This window comes from Lithobates pipiens, unplaced genomic scaffold (assembly GCF_037356315.1).
Source record: "Lithobates pipiens isolate NorthernLeopardFrog02 unplaced genomic scaffold, aLitPip1_a1.2 Scaffold_126, whole genome shotgun sequence".
Lineage (NCBI taxonomy): Eukaryota > Metazoa > Chordata > Amphibia > Anura > Ranidae > Lithobates > Lithobates pipiens.
Genome location: NW_027507714.1, coordinates 1471516 through 1484407, shown reverse-complemented (window position 1 = coordinate 1484407; position 12892 = coordinate 1471516). Strand labels below are relative to the sequence as shown.

Sequence of the window (12892 nt, the reverse complement as noted above, 5' to 3'; positions counted from 1 at the left end):
TAATGGAAGTCTATGGGATAGCGCGGGTACAATGTGCTGCAGATCAGCGTAAAAGTGCCCTAAGGGAGGATTTCACTAAGGGGGCACGTGCACCGTGTATACAATTATTACCAGCAGGGGTCATTTCAAGGGTTCCTCCATGTTAATAAGATTGATAATGACTGGGTTAGAACTTCTGTTATTTTTTTTTTTTTTTCGCTGTGTGACTTCAGTGGGGAGATTTCCTTTCACTTCCTGTCCTGCAGACACAACAGGAGGAGAGAGGAAAGCCCACCTTTGTCACCAAAATAGTTGTCCCTGTTGGGGGGTGGTTTCCCCTTAGTGTTTGTTTCAGTGACAACTGTAACATTTTGGATTTTCCTCACTTTCCATTTGCAGTGACAATAGTCACCAGGACAGGAAGTGAAGAGAAATCTCACTTAGGCCCCTTTCACACTGGGGCGGTGCAGGGGTTGGCGGTAAAGCACCACTATTTTTAGCGGCGCTTTACCGTCGTTTTAGCGGCGGTCTGCAGCCGCTAGCGGGGTGGTTTTAACCCCAGCTAGTGGCCGAAAAAGGGTTAAAACCGCCCGCAAAGTGCCGCTGCAGCGGCGATTTGCCGGCGGTATAGCCGCGCTGTCCCATTGATTTCAATGGGTAGGAGCGGTGAATACACCACTCCTTTCACCGCTCCAAAGATGTGGCTAGCAGGACTTTTTTCACCTTCCTGCTAGCGCACCGCTCCAGTGTGAAAGGGGCCTTACAGAGATGCAATAAAATACGCACTGAGGTTCTAATCCTCCAAACTAGAACAATGGTTTTATTCAGAGTTCCGTTTTAAGGTTGGAATTGTAATTTTAGGAGAATACAGGTTTTTATTGGTTTGGTTGGCTCTGGGCGATGTATCTGCATTTCCACTGAGGTGACCATAAATTTCACACTACAGACATCCGCAACTGTTCAGTTTCTGCCATGTAGTGTTGCCAGTAATTTGCACCACCCTGAAATCTGGGAGATTTATTATTTTCAGAGGAGCATCTTCAAACTGAAGAAGAATGCAGCAGATTAATGAAAAGCGACCCTTTCACCGCTCGCTCCTCACAAGGAGGCCCACAGAGCTGGTCCTAAGGTCATTACTCAGCCATGTCACCAGCCAGGTGTAGGTAAAATGATAAAGCATTAAAGTGGTTGTAAAGCCTTACAAACCACTTTGACCTACAGGTGAGCCTAGATTAAGGCCTAGATTAAGGCTTACCTGTAGGTCCAAAAAATATCTCCTAAACCTATATGGTTTAGGAGATATTTGCCCGAAAACAGGCACCGCGGCGCGCAGGCGCACTGAGCGCGGCATTTTCAGCGACGGAGCTGCCACGCGTGTCGGCTCCCGTGCGCATGCGCGGGAGTGACGTCATCGCGGCTTCGCCGAATGACAGCGGTGGAGCTGCGAGACCCCACCAACAAGATGGAGGCTCCGGACTACAGGGGACAGCGGTGACTTCTCTGGCTCCTGTGTCAGGTAAGTGACACATAATGGACTACTATGTGATGCGATGCATAGTAGTCCATTATACTTTGTCTTAGCAGGGAATGAAAGAGGAAGTAACACTCATCAGGGTTTACTTCCTCTTTAAAGTGGACCTGTCATCAATTCTAGGCCGATGCACCCTATTTTATGGGATGTCTCCAATGCTGGCCTTATACCTGTAGAATTGTGTTAGAAAATGTTTTTCAGAATCTTCGTTTGATTATCTAAGAGTTAATGGGGGCAATTTGACAAATCAGTTTTGACCAGAGTGAGCAAAAAAAAATAGAACAACAAGAATAGAATTTTTTTTTCTAATGGAATGGAAACAAAATTTCTAATCACTGAATTCGCTCCCAGCCAAAAAAACTTTTTAACTAGTCTTATGGAAATGCATTTGTTAAAGTTAATCCTTAAAGTGGAACTTTAGTCAGAAAATTAAGTCCTGCTGGAGGACCTCAGGCTGGCCTCTTTTGCAGGTAATAGATATGCACGACAATAAAACGGAAAATTGTATCAAATACTGTAATTTTCCTTTCCTGACGCCAAACCATGGCAGCATTCTAGTGATAGAGCTCCGCCTCATATGCTGCCATGTTGGCGTCGGCAAAAATAATAAGTACCTGTACTGTGTAAAATCCAGTAGTACACTGCCTCACCCTGCTCTGCACATGCTCAGTTGCTCTCTATTTTCCGCCAATGTAAGATTTACTGCCGTTCAGGGGCTCTGGGCTTCAGCAAAATGTCTGCCTCCGGGAAGAAGAAACAGGTACAATGCTGGAGGCAATTTACAGCACTGAAATTTTGGTAGCAGAATTAATAATGTGGAATGTATGCTCCTTGCTAAAGAGCATTATTTTTTATCAAGTTGTTATGGGTAAGATTCCACTTTAAAGTGGAAGTAAACCCTGTCGTTTTCAGTCAAGGAAGCTGCCATCTTGGCCTCTAATAATTCTTCCACTGCCATAATGCGGCACAGTGGTGTAGTGGTCAGTGGTGTAGTGGGCGGCACTCTCACCTAGCACTAAGAAGGGTCGCTGGTTCAAATCTCAACCACGACACTACCTGCCTGGAGTTTGCATGTTCTCCCTGTGCCTGCGTGGGTTTCCTCCGGGTACTCCGGTTTCCTCCCACAATCCAAAGACATGCAGGGAGGTAAATTGGCTTCTGTCCAAAATTGTCCCTAGTATATGAATGGGGACCTTGGATTGTGGGCTCCTTGAGGGTAGGGACTGATGTGAGTGCAATGTACAGGGATAGGACAATTGTAGACACTCAGGTTGAACTGGATGGACTGGTGTCTTTATTAAACCTTACTAACTATGAAACTATGTGATCAGTTATGACATCAGCCATTGGATGGTTTGAAAGTTTGGTTGAGAGCACAGCCAATGTGAAATTTAGCATTTCCGGCATGCCGGGAATGTAAGTGTTTTTTGAAACTGGATTTACTCCCGCTTTAAGTAGAACATTTGTTCTACAAAATTGAGACACTTCATTCATAGTTTGTAAGGTTAAATAAAGACACCAGTCCATCTAGTAGTTCAACGTGAGTGAGTGTCTACCCCCTATCCCTGTACATTACACACTCACATCAGTCTCTACCCTCAAGGAGCCACAATCCAAGGTCCCCATTCATATACTAGGGGCCAATTTTGGACAGAAGCCAATTAACCTACCTGCATGTCTTTGGATTGTGGGAGGAAACCGGAGTACCCGGAGGAAACCCACACAGGCACAGGGAGAACATGCAAACTCCAGGCAGGTAGTGTCCTGGTTGGGATTCGAACCAGGCGACCCTTTTTACTACTAGGCGAAAGTGCTAACCACTACACCACTGTGCCGCCATTCAAAATTCAATGAAGGCATTGACTGGTCGGATGAGCAAAGCTAGGTCCGCCTTTGAAAAGAGCCTGTCACAGGGGGAGATGGGGCCTTTTGAGGGCAGGAAGGGAGGCACTTGCACGATGTTGCATGGTCCACCCTAAACATAGGTGTAACATGTAACAGAGCAAATGGTGAACTTGGCTATGAAACATTCTCATGCAAGAAAAATGCTACAGGTGTAAGGCCAGCAGAAGTGTTGGTGACATTGCTGAGGCTGATTTCTGGTTCTGCCGCTTCCACTACGTGTCGGTGACGTGAAGAGTTTCATCTTTCACTGTTGGAAGGTGAACAGATACTGCGGATTTGCTCGGAAATTGTCGGCTATGGCATAAATGGATGGTTTGAAGGTGGAATTTACCAAACTGTCACACAAATCCAGAATGTCGTTGGGTTGGGATTGGGGAGCTGACGACTTCTTGCGAGGAATCGGAACGAGAACCGGGAGGTCTTTTCCACCTTCAGTGGGGTTGTCGGCCAGAACTTCAGCCTGGAAGATATAGATGAGGCCACTTTCCTCTTTCGGGGTCTGGAAAAAGTCTACAGCCCTCCTAGCACTGTCTGCGAAGTAAATCCCCTGCCCGAACTTTGGATCTGAAGAAAAGAGAAGGATTATATGTAGACTACAATAATCAGACCACATCCATGAGGTGATGAGAGATCAGAGAAGAGATACGTTTCCTGGAAGGTTATGGATACTTCTCTAGACATGAATCCAGTCTACGGGTTGCAGTTTTGTTCATACAATTACATACCCTTGGCAAAATTTGTAAGATGTAGACCAATTCAGTGCACCGGATTAAAAATGACACCTGAACTTAAACTGGTTCTCAAGCCCAAACTTTTTTTTTTTTTTTCCTTAATGCATTCCCTACATTAAAAGGTAAAAGATGTTTTGGAGGGTGATGTCTTCCCCCATATCAATAAATGCTTCCCTGAATCCTCAACGCTGTACACGTTGTCTCTTCTCCTCTCTTCCTATTCACACTGGGATTCGTGCAGCAGCACTGTGTATGCCTACACAGTGTGGCTCCATAGACACACACAGCTCAGGAGAGAGCATGCACTGTGTGCCCCCATAGCAAGGGGCTTGCTATGTGGGCACACAGAGAAGAGGAGGAGCCAGGATCGCTGGCGGGGGAAGAAAAGACTTGCACATTGCACAGAGCAAGTATACAAACATGTTTCTTTTTTTAAGTAAAAAAATAAAAAATGCCTTTACTATCACTTTAAATGTCATTAGCATTGGCACCAGTGTTGCCAACCGTCAGAGTATTTTTACTGGCAGACAATAAAAAACAGGCAATTTTCTCCTGCCAGTAAATAGAAAAGGTTGCCAGTAAAAAAATATGGCTGTGATGCTCGGCCCAGAGCCAGCTGCGACCAGCACAGTACAAGTGCCTGCTACAGTGTGATTGGGCAGCTCTGGTGGAGGCGGTGCCTGAGCATGTCCTGTGATGTCATGGTGTAAGGGAGCCAAGCAGAGCGGCCAGAGCCTTGTGTGTAGGTCTGCGGGATGGGAGCAAGGCAGGCCAAGAGCGGGACCATCAGTGCTGTTTGGACTGGAGGGACCACCCGGATTTGAGAGAGACTGTCACTGTGTCATGTCAGTAATCTGTACTGCTGTCAGTATCACTAGGAGTCAATTTCATGTGTGTGCCGCCCATTCTAATTTCTTTTACGTACTATATCGAAAATAATATAAGACCTATGTTTTTTTGCTTTATTATCCACCTTCAATCACATTGATAATTACATATTGTACTTGTTTGTAGCCTAAATAGTGAAAGTTGTACTTTTGGAAATACCAGTAAAAACTTTGCTGTGCCAGTAAATTTTGGGTGTTGTGTCAGTAAATTTTAATCTGGTAGGTTGGCAACGCTGATTGGCACCAGCAGCTGTCAGTGTATAGTTTCCAACTGTCCCGATTTGTCTAGGACCCTCATGGATTTTTAAAACCTGTTCCAACACATCTCTGTCCTGGAAATCAAGGCTGGTCATGGACAGTGAGACGTTCGGGGCAAGCAGGTGCTCACGATGCACAGTGCTGCCGGTGTTCTGTCCAAAAATGTCCGCCTATCGAATTGTGTCCGCCCCGTAAGGTGCAGGCGCATCGCTTGCGCAGTACGGAGCACAAGGAGATTCGGAAAATCTCTGAAGATGAACGGCACCTGCGCCGTCAGTCCAGGTGGTAGCCCCACCATCCAAGTGGACATAGGGCTGCACATAGTTAGAGGGCCCCTCGCTTCGCTTGGCTCTTTTTATTCCAACTCTGTCTACTTGGATGGTGGGACTAGAACCTGGACTCAAGGCGCAGGCGCCGTTCATCTTTGGATATTTTCGGAATCTGCTTGTCATGTGTACTGCGCATGCACAATACACAGAGGACACTATCCGACGGGGGGGGGGACAGTATTTGACAGGACACCGGTCCCAGTCAACAAATACATGCTGTGTAGAGATCCCGCCACCTACCTTGGGACTCAGGGAAGGGGCCTATGGCCAGCCTTCAGCGTTCGTGCCGAGATCAGCGAGAGTGGACGGAGGAGGGGTAAGTCTGTGTGTGGCGGCCCCCGAAACACGAGGATGTCAGATGGCTGCCTGGACAGCACTGTGCAGAGTTCTATAGACCGAAAAGTTGCCAAGAATGTACAGCAACCAGCAAGGATCTGCTAGCAATGAAAGGGTTAACCCTGTCTCTAGCCACCAGAGATCGTACTAGCCCAGAATCCCCTGGTGGCTAGAGACACGATTAACCCTTTCATTGCTAGCAGATCCCTGGAGGCTGGACATGATTAACTATTTCATTGCTGTCAGATCCTTGATGGAAGATTAACCTTCTTGTAGAACCACACCCATATTAAATGAATGCCCCGCCCTTAAGGGCCTACAGTGGCTTTCTGGACACAGAAAAAAAAAAAAGGTGTTTGTAAAAAACCTTTTTGAAATGTTGGCAGCTGGGCTCAGCAATGAGGCTGGCCATGTATTGTGTGCAGATTTTATTTGGTTCATGATGAACTGGACAATAAATTGCTTTTTTTTTTTTTTTAAGGGCCTTTTTGGCTCCCTCCCACCCAATATCCTTCAACTATAAAAAAAAATAAAAAAATAAATTAAAGTAGCTGGGCAAAAAACTAAATAGCAGCTGCATCCAATGAGATGCAGGCTTTGTTTGGGTATTCCGACAGCCAGCAGCAGAGGCTGTCAGAAAACAATAGTTGATCATTTGCTGGGCTTCCCATCCGTCTACAGATCACCACATAGTAGCGAGCTGTAAAGCGAATGTAAAAAACGCCATGCTTGTGCAGTGCGGTGACATCACAGCACCTCCTGTCCGTACAGCGGCTCGGGTAGAGGTGTGGTCAAACTTCTCCTTACAGCACCAGATCACTGCTCAAGCCATCCATTCCTCCCTAATATTCCCTGCAAAAATGAATCCCCGGGTTACAATAATGACGTCAGCTGACTGGCGAGACGTTTGCTGCCACCGCACAAGCATCAAATGCTCACGTAAATCAACACAATACCATCTGAAATCGGAGTCACCGTTGTGCTATTTTGTGCCGTCCTCAACCAACTGCATTTTTAATGCTACTTTAAAAATGTATGCAAACTGTTTTAACCCCCCCCCCCCCCCCCCCCCCCCCGGGGTGTGTCGCTATGTAGCATCAAAAGGGGAACAAAGTTCTCTTAATGGAAAACGCATACGTTCACTTTGATCTTTACCACTCCGCTACATTATGTAATAGTTGCACTAATGTGGTGCCACTTTAATCACTTGCTTACTGGGCACTTAAACCCCCCTCCTGCCCAGACCAATTTTCAGCCTTCGGCGCTGATGCACTTTGAATGACAATTACGCGGTCATACAACACTGTACCCAAATTACATTTTTATCATTTTTTTCCCACAAATAGAGCTTTCTTTTGGTGGTATTTGATCACAGCTCGGAGTTTTATTTTTTGCTAAACAAAAAAAGATGGAAAAAAAAAAAATAAAAAAAAAAATCATGTTTAATAGTTTCTTATAAAATTTTGCAAACAGGTAATTTTTCTGCTTCATTGAAGTGTGCCGATGAGGCGGCACTGATGGCCAGTGATAGGCACAGTTAAGGCGGCACTGATAAGGCATCACTGATGGCCACTGATAAGATGGCACTGATGGGTGGCACAGATGGGCACTGATAGGTACCACTGATAGGTGACACTGATGGGCACTGATGTGCAGCACTGTCCATGCACTGATTGTGGGCACTGACAGGTGGCACTTTTTAGGGGCACAGGTGGGCACATTGCAGTTAGTGGGACACTGTCGCCGGTGATCGGATTTTTTTTTTCTCCTCGTGCTGTCAAAGCCTTTAGTCCGATCTGTGATCCAGCGAGTCTCAGACTCGCTGATCACAGAGCGTGCCGAGCACGCCCTTCAGGGGGCGTGCAGGCTGCTCGTGCATGGGACGACATCAATAGATTTAGTCCCAGCAATGCAGGTCCGCTCTGTAGCCGTCATTCAGCTATAACGCGGATCCCTAGAGGCTAGTCTAAACAGACTTTGGTGATTATATTTTGTGGTTAAAAACAAATATATGTATCCAAATATTCTACCAAATTAAAGCCCAGTCTATCCAGACAAAAAACAAATATGTACAATACGTTACGGTAGACAGAAAAACTCTAAAAGGTATTGTGTCGGGAGTGACTTTGGGCGGGGGGCTTGTGGAACCCAGCTTACCTTAGAAAGCTCTGTAAACTTCTTGTCCAACTCCCCCGGCTCCTCCTATGTCACCCTGTGTCCCTAATAGAGGGGGTATAGGGTGACCAAATTCCCCAGTCTGGTCTGCACTAATCAGACTCACCGTACAACCAACAAGCATTTCCTTTTATCCCGGGTTCTACATGTGTGGTTTGTGCTGAAAGAATGAAGGGGCTCTCCACTTGGGACAGTAATATTTCTGAACAATATCCCTCAAGAAATATATGAAAATAAATTAATTCCACCTTTCAGACTGCTGGAATATTGCGTGGGCTTGGTCTTAGACTGCTGTAGACATTTTACCAGATCATTTGAGGTGTGACTGTATCCCATTGTTCTATTGTTTCTGTCTGCCTTGGGAGCAACCTATTATGGGATGTACAGTATCTTACAAAAGTACACTCCTCAGTGACATGTGTGTAAATCTTTTCTCCTCTCTTTTCATGTCCTACTTCCTAAATGTCTTCACATATACAGTATATACCGTATCTCACAGAATTTAGTACACCCCTCAGTGACATTTCTTCTCTCTTTTCATGTGACAACACTGAAGAAATGACACTTGTCTACAATGTAAAGTAGTGAGTGTACAGCTTGTATAACAGTGTAAATTTCCTGTCCCCTCAAAATAACTCAACACACAGCCATTAATGTCTAAACCGCTGGCAACAAAAGTCAGGACACCCCTAAGTGAAAATCTCCAAATTGGGCCCAAAGTGTCAATATTTTGTGTGGCCGCCATTATTTAATACTATACATACATTGTATATCATGTAATTTGTGTGATTATATGTCAGTGTTACATTGTATATCATGTATGTTGTGTGATTATATGTCAGTGTTACATTGTATATCATGTATGTTGTGTGATTATATGTCAGTATTACATTGTATATCATGTATGTTGTGTGATTATATGTCAGTGTTACATTGTATATCATGTATGTTGTGAGATTATATGTCAGTATTACATTGTATATCATGTATGTTGTGTGATTATATGTCAGTGTTACATTGTATATCATGTATGTTGTGTGATTATATGTCAGTATTACATTGTATATCATGTATGTTGTGTGATTATATGTCAGTGTTACATTGTATATCATGTATGTTGTGAGATTATATGTCAGTATTACATTGTATATCATGTATGTTGTGAGATTATATGTCAGTGTTACATTGTATATCATGTATGTTGTGTGATTATATGTCAGTATTACATTGTATATCATGTATGTTGTGTGATTATATGTCAGTGTTACATTGTATATCATGTATGTTGTGAGATTATATGTCAGTATTACATTGTATATCATGTATGTTGTGAGATTATATGTCAGTATTACATTGTATATCATGTATGTTGTGGTCGTTCAGGAGATCATCTAATAGTTTTTTGAAACTATCGATGCCCCCCGCTGAGACCACCGTCTGTGGAAGGGAATTCCACATCCTTGCCGCTCTTACAGTAAAGAACACTCTATGTAGTTTAACTGCTTGAGATCCGCGCTATAGCCGAATGATGGCTACAGCGCAGACCTGCACGAGTGGCCTGCGCGCCCCCTGAGGGGCACGCTCTGTGATCAGCGAGTCTATGCCCCCCATCAGTGCCCACAGTGCCACCCATCAGTGCCCACAGTCTGCCTCAACAACAGTGCTGCACCCCAGTGCCACATATCCGTGCCCATCAGTGTCATCTATCAGTGGTACCTATCTGTGCCCCCCATACGTGCCACCCATCAGTGCCATCTTATCTGTGCCTATCAGTGCCCACAAGTGCAGCTTCATCAGCGCATTTCAATGAAGGAGAAAAATGACCCGTTTGCAAAATTTTATAACAAACTATTAAATATGATTTTTTTTTTTTTTTGCATTTTTTTTGTTTGTTTAGCAAAAAATAAAACTCCGAGCTGTAACTAAATACCACCAAAAGAAATCTCTATTTGTGGGAAAAAAATGATAAAAATTTCATTTGGGTACAGTGTTGTATGACCGCGCAATTGTCATTCAAAGTGCATCAGTGCTGAAAGCTGAAAATTGGTCTGGGCATGAGGGGGGTTTAAGTGCCCAGTAAGCAAGTGGTTAAGGTTAAACCTCTTTTCTTCTAATTTTAATGAGTGGCTACGAGTCTTGTTAAACTCCCTACTGCAAATAAGTTTTCTCCCTATTGTGGGGTCACCAGTCCGGTATTTATATATTGTGGGGTCACCAGTCCGGTATTTATATATTGTGGGGTCACCAGTCCGGTATTTATATATTGTGGGGTCACCAGTCCGGTATTTATATATTGTGGGGTCACCAGTCCGGTATTTATATATTGTGGGGTCACCAGTCCGGTATTTATATATTGCGGGGTCACCAGTCTGGTGTTTATATATTGCGGGGTCACCAGTCCGGTATATATATATTGCGGGGTCACCAGTCCGGTATTTATATATTGTGGGGTCACCAGTCCGGTATTTATATATTGTGGGGTCACCAGTCCGGTATTTATATATTGTGGGGTCACCAGTCCGGTATTTATATATTGTGGGGTCACCAGTCCGGTATTTATATATTGTGGGGTCACCAGTCCGGTATTTATATATTGTGGGGTCACCAGTCCGGTATTTATATATTGTGGGGTCACCAGTCCGGTATTTATATATTGCGGGGTCACCAGTCTGGTGTTTATATATTGCGGGGTCACCAGTCCGGTATATATATATTGCGGGGTCACCAGTCCGGTATTTATATATTGTGGGGTCACCAGTCCAGTATTTATATATTGCGGGGTCACCAGTCCAGTATTTATATATTGCGGGGTCACCAGTCCAGTATATATATATATATTGCGGGGTCACCAGTCCGGTATTTATATATTGTGAGGTCACCAGTCCGGTATTTGTATATTGTGGGGTCACCAGTCCGGTGTTTATATATTGTGGGGTCACCAGTCCGGTATTTATATATTGTGGGGTCACCAGTCCGGTATTTGTATATTGTGGGGTCACCAGTCCGGTATTTGTATATTGTGGGGTCACCAGTCCGGTATTTGTATATTGTGGGGTCACCAGTCCGGTATTTATATATTGTGGGGTCACCAGTCCGGTATTTATATATTGTGGGGTCACCAGTCCGGTATTTATATATTGTGGGGTCACCAATCCGGTATTTATATATTGTGGGGTCACCAGTCCGGTATTTATATATTGCGGGGTCACCAGTCCAGTATATATATATATATATATATATTGCGGGGTCACCAGTCCCGTATTTGTATATTGTGGGGTCACCAGTCTGGTGTTTATATATTGTGGGGTCACCAGACCGGTGTATATATATTGCGGGGTCACCAGTCCGGTATTTATATATTGTGGGGTCACCAGTCCAGTATTTGTATATTGTGGGGTCACCAGTCTGGTGTTTATATATTGCGGGGTCACCAGTCCGGTATATATATATTGCGGGGTCACCAGTCCGGTATTTATATATTGTGGGGTCACCAGTCCAGTATTTATATATTGCGGGGTCACCAGTCCAGTATTTATATATTGCGGGGTCACCAGTCCAGTATATATATATATATTGCGGGGTCACCAGTCCGGTATTTATATATTGTGAGGTCACCAGTCCGGTATTTGTATATTGTGGGGTCACCAGTCCGGTGTTTATATATTGTGGGGTCACCAGTCCGGTATTTATATATTGTGGGGTCACCAGTCCGGTATTTGTATATTGTGGGGTCACCAGTCCGGTATTTGTATATTGTGGGGTCACCAGTCCGGTATTTGTATATTGTGGGGTCACCAGTCCGGTATTTGTATATTGTGGGGTCACCAGTCCGGTATTTATATATTGTGGGGTCACCAGTCCGGTATTTATATATTGTGGGGTCACCAGTCCGGTATTTATATATTGTGGGGTCACCAATCCGGTATTTATATATTGTGGGGTCACCAGTCCGGTATTTATATATTGCGGGGTCACCAGTCCAGTATATATATATATATATATATTGCGGGGTCACCAGTCCGGTATTTATATATTGTGAGGTCACCAGTCCCGTATTTGTATATTGTGGGGTCACCAGTCTGGTGTTTATATATTGTGGGGTCACCAGACCGGTGTATATATATTGTGGGGTCACCAGTCCGGTATTTATATATTGTGGGGTCACCAGTCCGGTGTGTATATATTGTGGGGTCACCAGACCGGTGTGTATATATTGTGGGGTCACCAGACCGGTGTGTATATATTGTGGGGTCACCAGACCGGTGTTTATATATTGTGGGGTCACCAGTCCGGTATTTGTATATTGTGGGGTCACCAGTCCGGTATTTGTATATTGTGGGGTCACCAGTCCGGTATTTGTATATTGTGGGGTCACCAGTCCGGTATTTGTATATTGTGGGGTCACCAGTCCGGTATTTGTATATTGTGGGGTCACCAGACCGGTGTGTATATATTGTGGGGTCACCAGACCGGTGTGTATATATTGTGGGGTCACCAGTCCGGTGTGTATATATTGTGGGGTCACCAGTCCGGTATTTATATATTGTGGGGTCACCAGTCCGGTATTTGTATATTGTGGGGTCACCAGTCCGGTATTTGTATATTGTGGGGTCACCAGTCCGGTATTTGTATATTGTGGGGTCACCAGTCCGGTATTTGTATATTGTGGGGTCACCAGTCCGGTATTTGTATATTGTGGGGTCACCAGTCCAGTATATATATATATATATATATTGCGGGGTCACCAGTCCGGTATTTATA

The 12892-nt window shown here is 44.5% G+C and overlaps 1 protein-coding gene across 1 annotated transcript in view; it reads right to left on the bottom strand.

Moving 5' to 3' along the window:
• Positions 1-2704: 2704 nt before the first annotated feature.
• LOC143973867 (protein mono-ADP-ribosyltransferase PARP9-like) overlaps positions 2705-12892 on the bottom strand; it is a 77701-nt gene continuing 67513 nt past the window's right edge. The window contains exon 8 of the mRNA XM_077474738.1: positions 2705-3979. Coding sequence (XP_077330864.1) covers positions 3660-3979 — 320 coding nt within the window. The 3' untranslated portion in view covers positions 2705-3659. The remainder of the gene's footprint in view (positions 3980-12892) is intronic.